The sequence below is a fragment of the Arachis ipaensis genome, chromosome B1, assembly GCF_059453495.1.
Source record: "Arachis ipaensis isolate K30076 ecotype BB chromosome B1, ASM5945349v1, whole genome shotgun sequence".
Taxonomy (NCBI): Eukaryota; Viridiplantae; Streptophyta; class Magnoliopsida; order Fabales; family Fabaceae; genus Arachis; species Arachis ipaensis.
The window spans coordinates 12,261,607-12,282,132 of record NC_142436.1 but is presented as its reverse complement, the minus strand read 5'-3'; the positions used below and the strand labels follow the sequence as shown (position 1 = coordinate 12,282,132).

General features: G+C 33.9%; 2 protein-coding genes and 3 pseudogenes across 2 annotated transcripts; all 5 read left to right on the top strand.

The window, feature by feature from the left end:
- Positions 1-1,270: 1,270 nt before the first annotated feature.
- On the top strand, positions 1,271-2,230 carry LOC107646343 (uncharacterized). Its single transcript, XM_016350536.1, has 3 exons — positions 1,271-1,639; positions 1,773-1,998; positions 2,091-2,230. Exons 1-3 carry the CDS (start codon positions 1,271-1,273, stop codon positions 2,228-2,230), a joined length of 735 nt encoding a protein of 244 aa, XP_016206022.1.
- A 983-nt stretch (positions 2,231-3,213) lies between these two features.
- LOC148575735 (uncharacterized) lies at positions 3,214-3,826 on the top strand. The gene is made up of 2 exons (XM_088502524.1): positions 3,214-3,315; positions 3,422-3,826. Exons 1-2 carry the CDS (start codon positions 3,214-3,216, stop codon positions 3,824-3,826), a joined length of 507 nt encoding a protein of 168 aa, XP_088358650.1.
- Positions 3,827-10,904: 7,078 nt separating this feature from the next.
- On the top strand, positions 10,905-12,903 carry LOC107646334 (protein NRT1/ PTR FAMILY 5.4 pseudogene; annotated as a pseudogene).
- A 405-nt stretch (positions 12,904-13,308) lies between these two features.
- LOC148575734 (uncharacterized) lies at positions 13,309-18,915 on the top strand (annotated as a pseudogene).
- A 741-nt stretch (positions 18,916-19,656) lies between these two features.
- Positions 19,657-20,318, top strand: LOC148575733 (protein NRT1/ PTR FAMILY 5.4 pseudogene; annotated as a pseudogene).
- Positions 20,319-20,526: the final 208 nt, after the last annotated feature.

Sequence of the window (20,526 nt, the reverse complement as noted above, 5' to 3'; positions counted from 1 at the left end):
TACCCATAAACATACACAATATACATATTTTCAGTGTCTCAGTAAAATGGTGAGACACAGAACAAAAGTCATGGACACAGATCTGAAATTTTTTTTTTGGACCATTTTATCTTCATCAATTTTTTGAAATTCCAAATATCTCCTTCTCTGTTTACAAATCCTAATCAGTTCTCAGCTTTTGTCTTCTGTTTTCTGAAGCTTCGTGTGTTCTTCATTGTGTGTATGCGTTGATTGATTTTGTGAAGCTTTTTATTATTCTATGATAATTTCCTTCTCCTTTTCACAAACCCTGACTAGTTCTAATCTCTTCTCCTATGTTTTCTCACTTTCTGCAGTTTTATGTCTTCTTCACTTGTGTGTGTTGTTTGATGTTTTAAAGCTTTTTATTGTTCTATTATAATCTTTCTCCTTCATCTGTGCTAGAAAGCTCAACTCAAGATTTGAAATAATTGTAATCTTCTTGTTTGTTTGTATATTGTATTTGTATGTTGCTGTATTGGATATCCAATTTTCTTTTTTAGCACATATGTGTTGGGTAATCTTCTGTTTTGGGTATATATTTTTAATGGGGTTCGGTTAGAGTATTATGTTTAGAGTTTAGTTGGAGTATTATGTATCTTGTTTTCTCTGATTTAGTCAATAAAATAGATTATAAGTAATGGTAACAAATAGAAAGATAATGTGATAGTATTATGTTTCAATTTGAATCAGGTTGATGTTTCAAAATTATAGTTTTGAGTCTATGTGAGAGCTTCTTATACTTGTCCCCAATTGTAAACTTGTTATGATAATGGAGCTTTGTGTATCTTCACTTGATGAGTTATATTTAATTAGATTCCAATAATTTATTTGCTGTTTTGTTCATGGAATCTGAGCCAGCCAGTTGATTGCTTAGTTTTGAAATTTATTAGTATATTTTTACCTTGAATTTTATTTCCAATTTATAGTGCAAGAAAAATTAGCAACTGAAATAAATTAAGAGTTCTCCATTTATGTATCAAAAACTGTTAGCTTGCTAATATGAGTATGTGATTATGTAATGAGTATTTTCTCTATTTGTAGTTTAATTGAAATGATAAAGAAAAGTTTATTTTTGATTGTTGTCATGCTGGATATTAGAATTTATTTTATTTTTATGCGTTTATTTTTTATTGTTTCGTAGAAAGTGATAATAGATCGTTCTGAACAAATTAAGCTATGTGTTGGATATTACTGGATCATGAGAATGCAATTTGACACGATAATGTTATTTTTTTTAGTTACTTTATATATGTATATTAGGAATAGAAGGTGGGGTCATTCTTCAATTGGGCGAAGAGTGAACACATTGCCATTAAGGCGAGATGCATTAGATAACATCATTGGGATGGGTGGAGATAGAAATTGCATATGGGAGTTAAGAATGAGTTTGAATGCATTTGCTAATTTGTGTGAATTGCTACAAGTTCAAGGTGGGTTAGATGAAGATGGTCATGTTGGCATAGGCGAGCAAGTAGCAACTTTCTTGATCATATTAGCTCATCATACCAAAAATCGCAGCGTACAAGTTAGATTTTATAGGTATGGTGAAATTGTTAGTAGGTATTTTCATAAGGTGTTAGGTTCGGTTTTGCGTGTCCAAAGTGTGTTATTTGCAAAGGTAGACCCTGTACCAAAGGATTGTATAGATCCCAGGTGAAAATGGTTTAAGGTAAGGTGTTGCATAAAGTTTAAATTTTTATTGGTCAAGTTTACTTGTATGTAATAACTATTTTGTTTTGTCCATTTGATAGGGTTGTCTAGGAGTATTAGATGGCACTTATGTAGATGTCACAGTCCCCAAGAGTGATAAATCTAGGTATCAGACAAGGAAATCTAGAATATCCACCAATGTCTTAGGAGTTTGCAATCGGAACATGAATTTCATCTATGTCCTTAGCGGTTGGGAAGGATCGGCATCTGATTCAAGGGTACTTAGAGATGCAATTACTCGACGTAATGGCTTGAAAATACTTGTTGGTATGTTTAAATTAATCTCTTGATAAGTGCATTAGCTATCTATTGAAGAATTACAATATACTCCTTATAATTTTTCCATCCTTCCATTTTAGGGACTTATTATTTAGTGGACACTAGCTATACCAATGGTAGAGGATTTTTATCTCCTTATAGAAATGTCCGGTATCATGTGAATGAGTGGGCTCAAGGTCACCGTGCACCACAAAATCGCATTCGTCGGTTAGGAATGTGATTGAGCGGTGCTTTGGGCTGCTTAAGAAGAGATAGGCAACTCTACGAAGCCCCTCATTCTATCCAATTAGAATTCAAAGCCACATTATTATTGCGTGTTGTTTGTTACAAAATTTTATTCATATGAACATGGATGTTGATCCCGAAGAAGATGCAACTCTTTTACCGAAGCATATACCCATAGGAGATGACATTGTTGTTGATGAAGTCGACGTAACTGATGTTGTGGAAAGTAGCCATGAGTGGACTCAATGGCGTGAGGACTTAGCAACTGAAATGTGAGGGAGAGGAGAACATGACACGTAGAGTTTCAAAATTTTCCTAGTTTTATTATATCTGCAATTGTCGTGGACTATAAATTGTTGTACTTGAAATTATTTGAGTTTTTTTTTAAGGCATAATGTATTTGCATACTAGGTTTAATTAGTTGTGTTCTAATTAAAGATACAGTTGGTTGTATTATTGTAGGATTTGATTGTTTCTAATTTTATTAAAATTGTTGAATTATGTTGATATTCTACTAGTAATTATTTAAATTCTGTTGCAATTGTTAATTTATTGTAGTGTTACTCTATTACAAATGTGCTAGTCAGTATTGCTCTGCTAAAATTCTGCTAGTCACTTGATATTTATTGTGTTGTTACTGTTATTGTAAGTCTGTTGTAATGTTGATAAAGATTCTGTTGTAACTGATTTATAATTCTGATAGTAATTCCATTGGTGTGGTGCTTTTTTTTCGTTATTGTGCAACTAAATTATCCAGCATCAATGGCTTCCATACCACGTCAGTGGACTAAACAGGAAACTAAATAATTTGTGGTCTTCATGGAGGAATTGGTTGTTGAAGGCAAGAGGGCGGATGCCGGTCAATTTAAACCCGACGCGTTTCAAAAGCTAGCAGATAAGATGAATGAGAAGTTTCCTGGATGTGGCCTCATTGTGAAGCGCATCAAAAATAAACACAAGCGACTAAAAGAAAAGTATATGTATGTGGCTGAGATGTTGGGTTGTAGCGGCTTTGGATGGAATTCGGAAAAAATGTGTGTTGAAGTAGATAGCAAGCAAGTATTGGAAGCTTGGGGAAAGGTATGATTTTCGTTTTTAATCAATCCTCTTGCAAGATTTTCAAACTTACAAATGTGAATTTCACTTTTGCTATATTTATTAATGTCGACTTTGTTTTATGGTATAGGGTCGCAACGTCACACTCTACACTCCCGGCAAGTCATTTCCCTTGTTTGAACGTCTTGGCAATATTTTTGGTAAGGATAGAGCTACCGGTGTTGAAGCATGCAGTGGCAAAGATGCTGAAGAAGATGTTACTCCGGGATCTACATTTGCTGCGGCCACAGCTGGTGGCTTGGGATTAGGTGGCGAGGATATTGACATGGAGGATTTAGCTGCTGTTGAGAGTGAATTACCCAACACCTTTTCGACTTCTTTTGCTTCATCAAGTGAGAGAAATCAAGGACGTCAATCTGCAACTAAAAAAACCAATGATGTTGCAATCCTATCAAACTTGGCTGAAACTTTTAAGTTTGCAGTAGAAGATCAAGGAAAGCATGTGAAAGTACTAGCAAATGCAATGAGTGGGTAAATGACTAAGTGAATCTGGGCAGAACATTGAAGAGTCTTGGCTTTGACACAATGGAGATAGTGCAAGTTGCAAAGAAATTTGTGTAGAATCCGGAATTGAAGGCAACCTTTTGGAGTTTGGACGAGGAAAAGGCAGCATTCGTGCAAGATATAATGGAAAACTTTTAGCTATTATTGGTGTTGTTGGTTTAATTAGTTGTTAGCTTATTAAGGTCTATTGCTAAATACTGTGGGTACTTTGCTATAATTGACAATGGTTTAAGTAATTGTTATATTATTAAAGTGCAATAGCTATATTTGCACCTAATTTATGCATGAACTGACTTTTATTTGTAATCTGTAACTCTATGTGTTGATTTTTTTGTTTATGCACCTAAGTTATGCCTCAGGTGTTTATTAATTATATTATGCAAATTTACACTCTATATTGTGCAATTATGCAGTATTGCAATCAAATGCTGTAATTCTGTGTGTCGATTTTTGAATGTATTATGTAATTTTGTCCTTAAATTTATTTACTTCTGCATATTTAAAATTAAATTCTGCATTCTCTTTGTTAATTTTCTGCACTTAGGTACAGTTGAATTTTAATTGTGCAGTGTACTTTTGCACAACAAAGTTGTACACTTCTCGGAAATTCGAATCAAATTTTAGTTTCTAAAATAATGCACTTCTTGTGTTGATTTCATACATGATGTTTACAGCTTGAGTTCCAAATTCTGCACTTACATATTTATGCAAAGCAAACAAAATATACTCCAAATACTCATTGCTGAAAGCAAACAGCAAGCCAAATTAAATTTCAAAGAAACCACTTTCCATTCAATTTTTAATTCATACAATTTTCAATCATACAATTGTGTTGAATCATAAAACTATACCAATGAAACTCTTATGCTATTGTTTGTCATATTCATTGGTACAAATACAATGCCAAATAATTGAAAAAAATACAACTTTCAAAAGTAATATTTGGTCCAAAGTTGCAGTTGTTTTAAGCCGTTGAACATTTGATCCATGACCAAGTTCTGTTTGTGCATAGCAACCAATTATTTGCATCTTATAAGCCAAAGGCAACCATTTCTGTTGTTGTTCATAACTGGCTGATCCTTTCATAGCAGGCACAAACATTTCCTGCAAAAAGAATTTCAATAACAAAACTTTTGTGGAAGCACAACATGCTTTGATCTTACAACACACTGTATTCCCAATAAATTTAGTAACATAAGATGAGAAGGCCGTAATGGCACCTTATCAAACTCCCAAATGAAGCCTTTTAAAGGTTCTTCTATCTTCTCAAATGGGATTGAAGTAGCAGAATTAATGAAGGATCGAATTTTCGGAGGCTACAACAAGTCAAAGTAAAAAAGAAAAGTTATTATATCTTCATTGGTTAAATGATGTGTGCATATCTCTCATATTAGAGAAGTGAAACAGTGTATCAACATAACTTCTGCAGAACTCATACACAAATTTAAAGATGACGAAGTACAATGAGCAATAAATTAAGAACGTACTTACATATGAAGGACTATAAGTTGGTTACATCTGGAGCAATAAACACATTTAAGATTTGAAATAAGAGACAGCTTAAGCTAAATGCATTACCAGGAAAAAGCATATAGCTCAAACACCAAACCTATTCTCAAAGTATTAGCATGAATTTACTGGTAAATGGATTGATTATAAATATGGATTTCATCAACATTTCCAACAATAATAAATAATAAAATGCATCAACAATATCAAGCCTAATATCAATATATAATGCATCTTTGAAGGTGTCACCTACACACTTCAATTTACTCAGCATTATAAGCTAAATACTTAAATATATTTTGATCAACATTAAAATATGGATATTTGTAAGCGCAATACATTAAGAATTGCAATACTGAGTATTGATGCAAATCAGGCCAACAAATGTAGTTAATTGCTCTTCGCCATATGAAAATAAGAAAAACAACAACACAAACAAGTGGACAGATGTTGAAGCCATCAATTGTTTGAACACAGTATACAACAAGCAAAGCAAACCCTAAATTGCAAAATCCTAACTCTTAAAAATATAGTTTAAGCTGTAAATATTATGAATGGGTATGGTTGATACCTGCCAAACGCGGAGGAGACGCTTCTTGGCATTGGCTTCTTCTTTGACGCTAATTCAACACACGGGCTTTCCATCGATGAGCCATGCCTTTCTGGTTAGGGGGAGAAAGTAGAAACCCTGGAATCAATTTGGGGCTCTGCCTCTCTGTTTTTTTTTAATTATTGAATTTTTAATTTAAATTAGGAGGGTAAAATAGTCATTTTAATTATGTAGTGTTCTTGTGTTTTATTAACCAAACATAACATTAGACACTACACTAATGTCATCTTCATTATATCCAAACATCATACATACACACAAATATTTTATGTCTATGTCTCAAGTGTCTATGTCTTAATGTCTATGTCTTAGTACATACACAAACCAAATGGAGCCCAAGTGAACATGAGGGATCAACATGTCTAGGTTTTGAAAAGGTTAAAAACTTAAATATTTTCAAATTCTCGAGAACTTAAATGTTTGCGAATCAAAAGGTTAAGGATATATTTGTTCTTTTCTCTATTTATTTTTAATGGTTAATTAGAGTAAGAAAAAGTATAAGTAGGCAACATAATCAAGTCAACATTTTAAATAACTCTATTTAATAATTAATTTTTTATTTAATTAAATCAAAATTTGCCGCATTAATAACATAATTTGAAAATATAGGGTTTGGTGCAATTAAACCCCCTCATCACTGTGATCAACTTTCTTAATATAATTACGTTGGTATTTTTCTCCCCAAAAGTCCCGATCGCTGCTGCTCCAGTGCGCCGCAGGTATCGCCTCCATAACAACAGCGTCGTTGCCTCCTTGGTGCGCCCCAAGTCTCCCCAGTTGCGGTTGGTAGTGTGTGCACCGCCTAGTCGCGCCGCTGACCCGCCACAAGAACCAGTGTCCCATCCGTCGCGGCCTCTATTCGTCGATAGTGAAAAATCTGTACCTCACGGCTCTCCATCCGTCGCGACGCAGCCGCCGCCAGGCCCCATTCGCGACACGCGATCAACTACTCTGATCCATGGCGACTCCTTCACTCGCGATGCGTGGTCTCCGTGGCTTCCTCCTTACTACGCGCCACCATGAGTCCCCCACCGTCCATGCAACGCCGTCCAATACATCATCGCCAGCTACCCTGCGACTCTTTTTCTCCTCCTCCTATTTGGTTTTGAATGATTCTTTTTAACTAATTTTTTATATTTCTTTTTCCTAAATTTTGGATGATTCTTTTTATTAATTTTGGATGATTCTTTTTCCTATAGTTTGTATGTTTTTTTCTTAGGATTTGGATGATTCTTTTTTATCAGTTTTGGATTATTCTTTTCCTATGTTTTGTATGTTTTTTTAGGAGTTGGATGATTCTTTATCTTATGTTTTGGTATTTTTTTTGGAGTTTCGAAGTTTTTTTTTTTTTGAAAGAGGAATTAGGGTTTGTGTAATAAATGGTAAAAGGTGAATTAGAGTAAGAAGTGGTAATTAATAATCATTAATTTTGTATCTTTTAAAAATAAAATTTAAATCACTAATTAATGATAATTAATTAGTATAGAATTCAGTTAAAAAAAGCTTGTTGTTGGCTAAACCCTTGTTGGTTACCTAGCAAAATTTAGAGTAAATAGATTTTAAAGAATTGTGGCCAACTAGGTACAAATCTGACCCAATATTTAAAAAAATTCCTAAAAAATTAACTTAATTTCACTTTAATCCTAATTACAGCACATAGTAAAAATAATATTAACGAAGTGTGGCCAACTAAAACCAACTAGGTACAAACCCGACCCAATATTAAAAAAAGATCTTTAAAATTAACCTAATTTCACTTTAATCCTATTTACAGTACACAATACAAATAATAACCGCAGAAACCCTAATTGATTAGTGATTTTGCACGTGGTTGCTGCTTTCATCTGACGGCCTCAATTGCTACGTTCAAGAACTACTGTTGACCACCTCTGGGCTCGCGCAGAGCTACCGCCTACTGGCAACCACTGGAAGCGTCAAGCGCCATCACAGACGCCACCACCAAACATGTAAGCAGCTGTAGCATGAAGTCTCGTCTGTACCAAGCTAACCGTCACCATCAACTGAGAGCACGAAGCATCATCCGTTCCATGCCAGCAGTCGTCGTCTATCGCGAACATCATGGATTACGATCGCTGCTGGAGCCTCCTCTGTTCAAAGCCACCGCCGTCGTCCAGCTGTGAAGATTGCTATTTTCATTCGCTACTGCAGCCACGTACGTCCCAAGTCACACGCCGGTGTCCACTCGCTGCAGCCACCGTTTTGCAGCAGCACACGTACGCATTTCACCATTCCGTCTACATTCCCACCTGTTTATAGTGAGAAGCTTTAATCCCATATTATTTACATGAATTGGGATATTAGTTTGGATGTTTTTTTTACATAAATTGGATTATTAATTTTATAATTTTTTTATTTCATAATTTTTTTATGGGATTTTGAAATTTATTATTGCAAAATTGGTGTTCATATCAAGAGTTTAGGAATGTTTCTTTTTGTGCTATGTAGATGTTTATTTGGTTATTTTTTAATATATTTTGAATGTATTTTTTTCCCTTGTATATTAGATAGTTTTTTATATGTATTTTGGATGTTTCGTAAAAAATATTTTGGATGTTTTTTGCAAATTAATTTGGACATATTTTGTCAATCTTTATAGTTCGATTCAACTGGATTATTTGGATGGTTCTTTTGTCAGAAATTGGATTATTTATTTTACAATATATATGATTATTTTATGTGGGATTAAATTATTTATTATCATGGAATTGTTGTTCTTATCAAAGGTTTAGTGATGTTTTTTTGTGCTATTTAGATGTTTATTTAGTTATTCTTTTAATAATATTTCGGATGTTTTTTTGCATGTTTTTGGATATTCTTTTAAATGAATTTTGGATGTGATTTTTAATATGTACGTGAATGGTTTTTTGTAAAGTGTTTTAGATTCTTTTTTATGTATTATGGATTCTTTTTATTAATTTTTTGAATGTTTTTATGTAATGTAATTGAATGTGAATATTTACATCTCATGTAAGATTGGATGTTTTTGTTTAATTAAGAGTTTAATAATGTTTATTAATATACATATGGTAAGACGTAGGGTTTAGGGTTTACAATCTAGAGTTTAGGATTTTTTGGTTTAGAGTTTTGGGTTTTAGGGTTTTAGGTTTTTAAGTTTTACGATATTAGGGTTTTATAGTTTAGTATTTTAGTGTTCTAAGTATTTATGGTTCAGAATTTAGGGTTTATAGTTTATGGGTTAGTGTTCTAAGTATTTAGGGTTTAGGGTTTCTGAATTAGGGTTTGGGTTTTAGAATTTAGAGCTTAGGGTTACTATTTATGTTTTAGGATTTGTGGTTTAGGGTTTTAGGGTTAGGGTTTATGTTTTAGTATTCAGGGCTTAGGATTATATGTTTTGGGGTTTAGAGTAGTGTTTAGTGTTTTAGGGTTGTAGGAATTATGGTTTAGGATTTAGTGTTTAGTGTTTTAGAGTTTTAGGGATTATGGCTTATGATTCAGGATTTAAGGTTTGAGTTTTATGTTTAGGGTTTAGTGCTTTATGGTCTTATGGTGTACAGCTTAGGATCTAGGTTTTGGATTTTAGATTTAAGATTTACGGTTTTATGAGAAATTTGAGTTGTATACCTATAAAATAAGTCGGTCTTGAGAAATTTCGCACTCAAACTTTTAGGTACAGGAAAAATGTTTAATTTTTTTTCAATGAACTGATAGGTTTTTGAAAGAAAAAAATTAAATTTCTAAATAATTTATGGGTCAACTATTTTTTTTAAAGGACTATGCAAAATTTCTCAATGACCATTTATTTTATTACTCTAAAAATAAATTAGATAATAAATTGAAGAGGAATGACTAATTGACAATAAAAATTCATCAATAATTAACTTGTTATTATTAAAAAAATTTAAATTTACACATTTAAAATTCACATTAACTTGTTATTAATTAAATGTCTTTTAAGTGTTGTTTAATTTTTCATCCTTTTAAACAAATTAAAGTGTATAGTATAAAGTGTTGGCAAGGGTTCTTTTGATATTGGAGACAATGATGTCTTCACTCTTTTGTGACATTGTTATCCAAGTCCTATTTTTGGTCAATTTCGTGCACCGCCTGACATAAAAAAAGATGTAATCAACACATACATATAATACATACCATAATAAAATGTGAGATATAAACTATCGAAATTAAATAAATAAAAAGCATATTCGATCGGAGCATTATTATGATAGTGAATTCCAAATACGTACACTTATTATTCATATCTAAAAGAAGAAGAAAATTCTTATATAGAAAATGCTTTTTCAAGGCATCTATTTGGTTCTTATTGCATAATTAGGTAGGTTTTCTATTATTATTCACTTTCATGTTTCACCAAATTTTATATATTACGTGAATTTTCACCACCCACTTATTTATATATATATATATATATATATATTAACACCATCCAATGCTCATTAGTTGCATAAATCTATGGATGATAGTAAGAATACCAAAACCACAAAAAAGGGTGGAAGGCCTGCTGGCTGCTGCCATCTTCATCACTTGTAAGTTTATTATTATACACTTAAATTTAATAAACCTCATTTTCTTGTTTCACTATATTTTGTTTTTTCTTTCATTTCGTTTCATGAGTTTGAAGATAAGAGACACTCTTTCTGTCTCTTTCTGTTTGATCTTTTTTTTTTTCAAATTTCAAAATATTTTTTCCATTTTTATACCCTTAATTTAATCATATATTATGATGAGACTTTGTAAATCTTTTGAAAAAAAAATCTAATATTAATTCTAATTATAAAAAAAATTTAGGATAATTTTTTAATTACATAATAAACTTCTACTAGTCTCAAAAATATATATTTTTCTTGAAATAGTTATTATAAAATAATAAGAGTTTATAGTTACTATTAATTTACAATGCAATAAGAAATAATTTGTGTGTGGAATATATATTACAACATTTGTGGAATTTGCAGAGTCATTTGTTATAACAGAATTACGTGCGAATTTGATAACATACTTAACAAATGAGCTTGATAAGTATCTAAGTGAAGCTACAAAGAATATAAACACTTGAAATGGTGTTTTGTTACTCTTCTCTTTGTTGGGTGGCGTCATTGTTGATTCATATCTTGGTCGCTTTACCACTATCATCCTCTCTTCTCTCATTTATCTTTTGATAATTCAATTTTTATATTATATATATACAAATTATATTTGTTCCCATCACTTTTAAGTTGATTATTAGTGTGGATGTCATGTAACTACTTTTTCTCAAATTTATTATGCACATATTTTTAAGTTTAAATTATTCATACTGTTTATCTTAAAATGTTTTTTATTGAATAAAAGGAGTATTTTACTATTTGTTTATTAAATAAATTTTAACTCTTTATTTAAAAAATGATAATTCTATTCTCTTTTTTAATGTCAGTCCAAAACTCCAAATATGATTTTTTATATTATATATTTTCTAGAAAAAGAGAGTGGCATTATCGAAAAAGGAGTGATAATATTTATTTTTTTATTTATTATATTTTATATTAATGGTTTAAATTGAGGATTTATGGTTAGAATATAGAGTTTAGGATATTTTATTTTATATTTTATTTTTATTTTTAATAGCAAATTAATTTTTAAGGAGCGTTGCTCTCTATTTTTTTTCGACTGAAAGCACATTCATTGTCTAAAGGAGATTAAATTCGTTTATTAACTATGATATAAATAAATTTTTAAGTAAATTCTAGTGGTAAGCTCGATCGGTAAATTTGCATAAATAAATGATAATCTCTCAATTTTTACTCTTTTAGAAATAATAAATATATAGTTATACATTTTACATGTATAAAATTATAGATATTAAATTAAAAAGAATAATTTTGAATTATTATCTTCTTATAATTATTAATTTAATTCTTATTATTCTTGAATTGCATGCATGCATGGAATGGTTTTGTTGACAATATCAGTCTCTTTAGAGAACCATCATGAGAAGTTATTCTTTATAGCTCTTTACATAACATTCATCGGCGACGGCGGCCATCTGCGTATCCAAACTTTCGCGGCCAATCAGTTCGATGACGGCAGCGGAGGAGACGGATGCTAAGAGCTCATTCTTTAATTGGTGGTTCTTGATACAAGTTCTTGTCGCAATTTCTGCTGTGTTTTTTCTAGGATATTTACAGGTAATAATACATTAATGTTAGGAAGATAATTAATAAATATTAAATAAAATAAGTTTAGACGGTCTATACTGATTTTTTTTAAATATTATTATAATAATTTACTCTATATATAACGCACATCAAGATATTTTGTGCACAATTTTTTAAGAAAAAATTACATATAAATATATTTATTATTATATACATACAAATTAGTTTCCAAAAATTTCTTTAGCTAAAAAATTAGTCTCTAAAAATAATTAATAAAAATTTTCCATTTAGCCACTTTTATAAAATTTTGATTTTAACTAGGAAATTAACTTTTTTTTTTCATTTAATATCATATATTTTTTTTAATTTTAAATATTAAATTTTATATCCAGAGTTCCAATCTTAAACTTTAAATTGTCTAAAAATAAATATTAAAAAACATAATTTTGCAAAAAAATAAAAAAGAAAATTAGCTAATGTATCTATACATTTTCTAAAATTTTTATTCTAAATCTGTATCTGAACAAAACAGCTATAATCTCATTTTTAAGAAAATTATTTTATTATTTGAAATGAATAAAATCACAGGAGAATGTTGGGTGGAATAAGGCAATGGCATTGCAAACTATTGTGGATAATTTCATTATCAATATTCTTAGTTGGAATCAAAAGGTACAAAAAACAAAGTCCAACAGGAAGCCCACTTACTACTATTGGACAAGTTTTTGTTGCCGCATCTCGCAAGCGGCGCGTGAAAGCCACGCTCCACCATGCACACTGATCAATACAGGTTGAATGCATTTTAATTAGTTTCATACTATATTATTTCACATTTTAATTTAACCTTTTCTTTTTTGAAAATAAAAATAATGATTATCTCTTTGATTGAATATTAGTATATAAAAAAAATATTTTAAATATTGTTCACCATGAAGAACATATATTAACACAAAATTACCAGATTATATCTTAACTAATTCCTATATTAATGAAATAATATATTTTTCTAAAGATACTAATTCCTAAAGTTGACATACAGAAATATTAAAAAATATCAAATAATAAATAATAACATGTCATTTTTACCGGAAAAATATATCAAATAATAAATAATATGTCACTTTACTTAAGTGAAACCAACCTGATTTATAAAAAAAAAACCCTAGCAGAGAAAGAGTACGTACTCCGTACTCAAGGAGAATGAGAGAAGGAGAGAGCGGGGGCGAACGGTTGAGGGTGAAACACAGTGAGGAAGATGGCCATGCCATCGGAAGAGATAAGGGGGAGAGCGTGGGTGGGTGTGTATCCGGTGTTAAGGAGGGTTCTTCTTGAGAGGGGTTAGAAAAGCCATCCAAGGTCTCTTTTAGAGATAAAGTCATTGGTGCAGAAAAGTCTAAGGCCTTTGCATTAGTAGGGTCTTTATCTGGGGATGGTATCGCGACGGTGACAGGTAAGTAGGGTGATTCTCGTCCACCAAGTGTCAATTTTACCAAGGAGGCAAAGAGTTGTCTAGCTGAACCTTATAAGGAAGCCATCGTGATCAAGGTGCTGGATAAGCATTATGGCTACACTGCTCTCATGCATAAGCTTTGGATAGTATGGCGCATCAAAGGAGGGTTTGATTTGTTGGATGTGGGGTTTGGGTATTTTTTGGTTAAATTTGATATTGCTGCGGATCGTGAGAAAGTCATTCTTGGTGGCCCGTGGTTGATAGACGGTCACTATGTTGCAGTAAAGCCATGGGATGTGGATTTTAGGCCATGCGAAAAATTCTTTGGATCAACGCTGGTATGGATTCGAGTCTTGGGACTTCCAATTTGGTGCTACCAGGAACAAGCAATGCTGCGAATTGCTTCTGCAATAGGGATTCCGGTGAAAGTAGATTTGGCTACTAAGCTTGCAGAAAGAGGAAAATATGCTCGAGCTTGTGTTCAAATTAATCTTGAGTTGCCTGTAATCAAACATATTATAGTGGAGGGTGTGACTTATGAAGTGGAGTACGAGAGTTTACCGTTGATTTGTGCTACTTGTGCACGATATGGGCATGATAAATCGTTGTGCATGGATAAGAAGTCCTTGGAAGGAAATGGGAATTCCTTTGGTGATGAAAAAAATAATGAAGCCCCGACACTAGTGCCACACAACAATCATGAGATTCAACAAGAGGCTGAATCAGAAGCTCGTGTTTTGGGTGAGAATCCTCATAATTTAGGTGAGAAATTAGGAGTTGTTAAAGGGAAGGATGTGGTTACGAAATCATTGGCTCCTCACGTGCCTGATGGTCATGTTAATGAGGCATGCATGGATGATGGAGAGGGCTGGCAACAAGTGCTCCGTAAGGGAAAATTCACAATGGGCCAGTCATCATGTTTGAAGGACCAAGATGGAAAGCAGCACAAGTTTGGTTCGAGAAGGGTTCCAAGACCCAATTTGCATGGTGATGGAGGTAAATCAATTGGCATTAGGATGGGGAAGCGAGAAAAACATGAAATTGCGCCATCTCCATCACGTAGAACTCCTGCACGTCGTGGAATTTCTCTACGGAAGCGTCCTCGGCCTTCCTCCTTGCAGAACTCGCCAGTTGATAAAAATGATGGCACAATGGAGGAAACCTTAGTAGATGGAAGCATGGCAGGTGCAGTGTCAGGAGGTCCGAAGGTGGCAATTATTGAGGATCAGAGTGTGCCAGTACCGCAGGACAAACCACCTATTGAGGTTGGTGATTCTGTTTAGAGTTTTATGTTCTTATTTATTCTGTCCCTATTATTTATGGATAGTTTAAATATGATTGTTTGGAATATTAGGGGTGCTTCTAATAAGTTAGCTCGTGTGCATTGCAAGGAACTTGTTAGGAAATTTAGACCTGTTTTCTTTATTGTGGTTGAAACTCACTCCCCTTTTCAGCATTTAAAATTATTCTGGGAAAGATTGGGGTATCACTCTGTTGGTATAGTAGAAGCAGAGGGGCATAAGGGAGGTATTTGGTTTCTATCCTCTATGAAGGGTGTTTGTTGTAAGTTCATTGATGCTTTTGATCAGGGTGTTACTGTTGAGGTTCACTTTGATAATTTAATTTGGAGGTGTAGTGGTATTTATGGCAGTCCTCAATTTAATAAAAGGGTTCTCCTTTGGGATTATCTTGTTACACAATCCATGGTTTTTCAAGGACCTTGGATTGTTCTTGGTGATTTTAATGAAGTCAAATTTTCTCATGAATCTAAGGGCTGTCAGTTTTCTCATCAAAGAGCAGACATGTTTGCTACTTCATTAGGGGATAGTGGTTTGTTTGATCTGAAGACTATTGGGAGGCAGTTTTCTTGGTACAGAAGGGTGAAAAATTATGTTGACGTGGCAAAAAAGCTTGATCGAGTCTGTATAAATAATAGTTGGTTATCTATCTTTCCAGAGGCTTATGCAGAAGTTTTAAATACGTTTCAGTCTGATCATTGCCCTATTCTGGTGCGTTGTAAAGGTCGTCCTCAGCCTAAAGGGAATCGACCTTTCCGATTTGTTGCTGCTTGGGCTACTCATCCTGGGTATAGGGATATTGTGAACCAGTCATGGTGGTCTGGTAATAGAGGAATTCATGGCAAGCTTTCGGAAGTACAGAAGAATTCACTAGAGTTTAACTCGAAGGTATTTGGTAACATTTTTGTTAAGAAATGTGAATTAGAGCAGCAGATTAATTATTTACAAAAGCGTTTGGAAGTGGTGGATAGTATTTATTTGCGTCAGAAAGAGCAACAGTTGCTTGATGATTATAATAATACTCTAGTGCAAGAAGAGCTCCTATGGTTCCAAAAGTCCAGAGAGCAGTGGGTAAGGTTCGGGGATAGGAATACAAGATTCTTTCATATTCAAACTCTTGCGCGAAGGAAGCATAATAAGATTCATGGCCTTTTTCTCAAGGATGGAGTGTGGGAAACTGATCCAGAGGTTCTGAGTCAAGAAGCAGAGTCTTTCTTTAAAAGCTTATTCTGTCATTTGGATGATATTGATTTGGGTTGCCTTGGTGATGTGCCTCTTCCTTCTCTAAATGAGGAAGCTTGCAATAACCTTACGGCACCAGTTACTATGGAGGAAGTCAAAGCAGCGGTTTTTCACATGAACTCTTTTAAAGCTCCGGGTCCTGATGGGTTTCAAGCTTTCTTCTTCAAAGAATATTGGGAGATCATTGGTCTTGATGTTTGGAAGATGGTTAAGCAGGCATTCTCCGGTGTTCCTCTTGATCCAAGAATGTTGGAGACTTTACTAGTTCTCATTCCAAAGGTTGAATCACCGGTATCTATGAAAGATTTCAGGCCGATTAGTCTCTGCAATGTAGTTTACAAGATCATCATGAAGGTCCTTGTTAATAGGCTTCGTCCTCATCTTGCAGAGATTGTTGGCCCGCTTCAAGGAGGATTTATTCCGGGACGAGGAACTCCTGACAACATCATTATTGCCCAAGAAGTCCTCCACTTTATGAAGAAGACTAAATCAAAGAAAGGCACACTGGCATTTAAGATTGATCTGGAGAAAGCTTATGACAGAGTTGACTGGAGGTTTTTAGCTCATACCCTTAAAAGCTTTGGTTTTCCTATTCCTACACTTAATTTGATTATGAATTGTGTCACTGCTTCTTCCTTATCTATTCTTTGGAATGGGAGTCATCTGAATGGCTTTACTCCTAGCCGAGGTCTTAGACAAGGAGACCCTATGTCACCCTATCTTTTTGTGTTGTGTATGGAGCGATTGGCATGTTTTATTAGTCATCAGGTTGATTTGGGATTGTGGGAACCAGTTGCTATTTCTAGAGGAGGACCAAGAATATCCCACTTAATGTTTGCGGATGACTTGCTTCTATTCTGTAAAGCTATAAAGAGACAAGTGCAAAATGTGATGTTGGTTTTAGAGACTTTTTGCAAAGCATCTGGGATGAAGATTAATGTGGAGAAGTCTAAAGCGCTTTGCTCCAAGAATGTCTCTGCAACAAGGAAAGAGGTTTTCACTGGGGTATCCTCTATCAGATTTGTCCAGGACTTGGGCAAGTATCTTGGAGTTACCCTTAGCCATTCTAGGGTGACTCGTTCAGCTTTCAATGGTGTCCTGGATAAGATTCGGAGTAGGCTAGCAAGCTGGAAAGGAAGTTTACTCAATCGGGCTGGTAGACTTTGCTTGGTTAATTCTGTTGTCGCTGCTATTCCCACGTACCAGATGCAGGTCTCTATTTTTCCCAAAGGAATCATTAGTAAATTGGAGTCTATGATGAGGAATTTTCTTTAGAAAGGACAAGTTGATGGAAGAGGATTGAATCTTGTTAGTTGGAAGGTACTGGTTACTCCAAAAAAATATGGAGGTTTAGGGATTAGAGATCCTTATTGTGTAAATATTGCTCTTCTTGGGAAGCTAGTTTGGACTTTCTTCCAGCAGCCAAACAAGCTATGGGTCCAATTGTTGGATGCCAAATACCGATCATCTCTATATGACTGTTTTAGTTATCCTAAGAACAAGGACTCTCCTATTTGGAGGTGTCTTTGCAAGGGTTGGGAAGTGTTGAAGGATGGGTTTGCTTGGTGTATTGGAGATTTGAACCAGAATTTTTGGTTTTCTAACTGGAGGAAAGAAGGACGGTTATCTAATGAGATCGATTATGTTCACATTTCTGATTCGAATCTCCGGATACAGGATATTTGGTCGGTTGGTAGGTGGCATTTGGATACTCTTTATTCTCCTTTATCTCAAAATCTGAAAGATAATATTCTTTCTTACAATCCAGATGAACAAGCAGGTCCGGAAGTGGGTTGGTATTGGAGTGGGTCTGCTGCCAAAGTCTATAACTCTCGCAATGGTTACTTGTGGTTGTGTAAGCAACTGTTTGGTTGGGAGGAGCGGGAGAATTGACTTTGGCTTTGGCGCCAGCTTGTTCCGGAAAAGCATAAATTTTTGGCTTGGTTGTGTCTTAAGGAGGCTCTTCCTACTGCAAGTTTTCGCTTTAGAAGAGGGATGTCGTCATCGGATAAGTGTCCAAGATGTCTTTCTAGCCAGGAATCGGTTTTACATTGTATCTGGGATTGTCCCAAAGCTCAGCTTGTCTGGCATAGGTTGGATATTTCTTGTCATCCTTTGGATTTGAAGAACTGGTTCTTGTATCATAGCAGAGAGCATCCGTTCAAGTTTTTTTCGGGACTTTGGTGGATATGGCGAGCAAGGAATAATGACATCTTTAATCCCGATGAAACTTGGCCTCCGGAAAAAGTGATTTGTCTGGCATTAACTTCAGAAAAGGAGCTTAGGAATATCTTTGAATTACAACGTATGTCCCTTCCCTCTACTCTAAATGGTTTTTGGAATCCCCCATCCATTGGTACTTTTAAGATTAATTGTGATGCTAGTTATTTTGGTTCGGGTGATAGTGTTAGTTTTGCTTGTGTTATTAGAGATTGTAATGGGAGCTGGCAAAGGGGGTGTTTGGGAATAATTGAGAGTAATAGTATTCTTCAAGGAGAATTGTTTGCTATTTGGAGAGGATATCTCTTAGCTTGGGATGTGGGTCAACGAGATGTTATTTGTGAGACGGATTGTGTGGAAGTATTTAATCTTGTTACTCAAGATGGTTTTGGGTTTATTGATCCACTGGTGCTCAAAATAAGAGATATCATGCATTGGAATTGGCGGGTTGACTTTCGTTTGATTATGAGAGATGCAAACATGGTGGCAGATACTATGGCAAAGATGGCGATGAAGTTACAACTTTCGCATGTGGAGCTTCTTTCACCTTGGGAGGAGTTTAAGAATAGTCTTAAACGGGACTGTCCCTCTATTTAGGCAGTTCCTTGTTTTGTTTGTTTTGTTTTTCTTTGTTTAATTTATTTCAGTCACAAAAAAAAATAATATGTCACTTTTTTCAGAAAAAAAAGTTACAAGTAGTTACCAATAGTATTAATCTTCTTTCATTTCATAACTTATACTATGAAATGCTTTTATATAAAAATATTAGGAAAGAAGCGTATAAGTATTATATTAAATAATTTAAGTCAGAGTGACTCGAATATAAAGATGATAATCAATAATCGTTAAATAATTTATATATTTAATTTAATTATTTTTAGCCAAATATATTAATTCATATATCTAATTTTTAATGATATTTTTGTATAAAATTTTTTTCATGTGAGTAATACATTTTCATTTAAAAGTTTATAGTAAAAAATTGTTAGATAATTTGATAAATTTAATTAAATTATCATTTAACGATTATCAACTATCAACTTTAATTTTACTATTGCACCTAAGTTTAATTTACTAGGTAAAATTAATAGTTGAGAACCGTTCAATCAAATTATTTAACGACTCTTAACTATTAATTTCACTACTGCACCTAAGTTTTCACCATCATTTCGTCGTAATATTTGAAATCATTATGATAGATTTCTGGACAAGGCAATGATGATGGATGAAGATGAAGCTTCAAGCAACGTGAAAGATCCATGGAGGCTATGGACAATGAATCAAGTAGAAGAAGTAAAGATTCTCTTTGACCTCATCCCTATTTCACTATCTCGTGTGATGTTTGTCGTTGTTCAACGCCAACTCTCCACATTCTTCATCAAACAAGCCACCACAATGCAACGTTCCATACCACCAAATTTCAAAATCCCTGCCGCATCATTTCAAGGAGTCGTTGGAATCGTAATCCTCTTTTGTGTTCCAATCTACGACTGAATTTTCGTCCCATTGCTAGAAAATTCACCGGCCAACGTTCCGGCATAACGTTTTGTCAAAGAATTGGAACCGGCCTTGTTCTATTTGTACCAAACATGGTTGTCTCGCATTTTGTAGAAACCAAAAGAATTAGAGTCTGTATTCAACATAATCTTATGGAGAATCCCGAAGCCGACGTGCCAATAAATATATGGTGGCTTCTGCCACAATATGTTATTAATGGCACGTCGGATGCGTTAACATAGGATTTCAAGAATTGTACTACAATTAGATGCCGGAGGGAATGAGAAGTTTAGGAGCGGCGCACTCTCCGTTGTTTTTGGACTCGGAAGTTTTGTTAACAATGGGATTATAGTTGTTGTGGTTGCAATCAGCTCAAGATTTGGAGATAAATGGTTGCAAAACAATCTGAATAAGGTTCATCTTCATCACTTTTACCAGTTCTTGCTAGGTTAAGTGTTATCAACCTATGTGTTTATGTGTTTAATGCACACATAAACACATAGGTTGCTAGCACTTAACCAAGCAAGAACCCAGTAAAAATGATGAAGATGAGCCTTATTCAGATTGTTTTGCAACCATTTATCCCCAAATCTTGAGATGATTGCAACCACAACAACTACAATCCCATTGTTAACAAAACTTCTGAGTCCAAAAATAACGGAGAGTGCCGCCGCTCCCAAACTTCTCATTCCCTCCGGCATCTGATTGTAG

Coding starts and splice junctions, on each gene's coding strand:
- LOC107646343 (XM_016350536.1), top strand. CDS start 1,271: ATGTATATTAGGAATAGAAGGTGGGGTCATTCTTCAATTGGGCGAAGA. Junction 1,640..1,772: donor AAAGTGTGTTATTTGCAAAG/GTAGACCCTGTA, acceptor TCCATTTGATAG/GGTTGTCTAGGAGTATTAGA. Junction 1,999..2,090: donor TGGCTTGAAAATACTTGTTG/GTATGTTTAAAT, acceptor CTTCCATTTTAG/GGACTTATTATTTAGTGGAC.
- LOC148575735 (XM_088502524.1), top strand. CDS start 3,214: ATGTATGTGGCTGAGATGTTGGGTTGTAGCGGCTTTGGATGGAATTCG. Junction 3,316..3,421: donor TATTGGAAGCTTGGGGAAAG/GTATGATTTTCG, acceptor TTTATGGTATAG/GGTCGCAACGTCACACTCTA.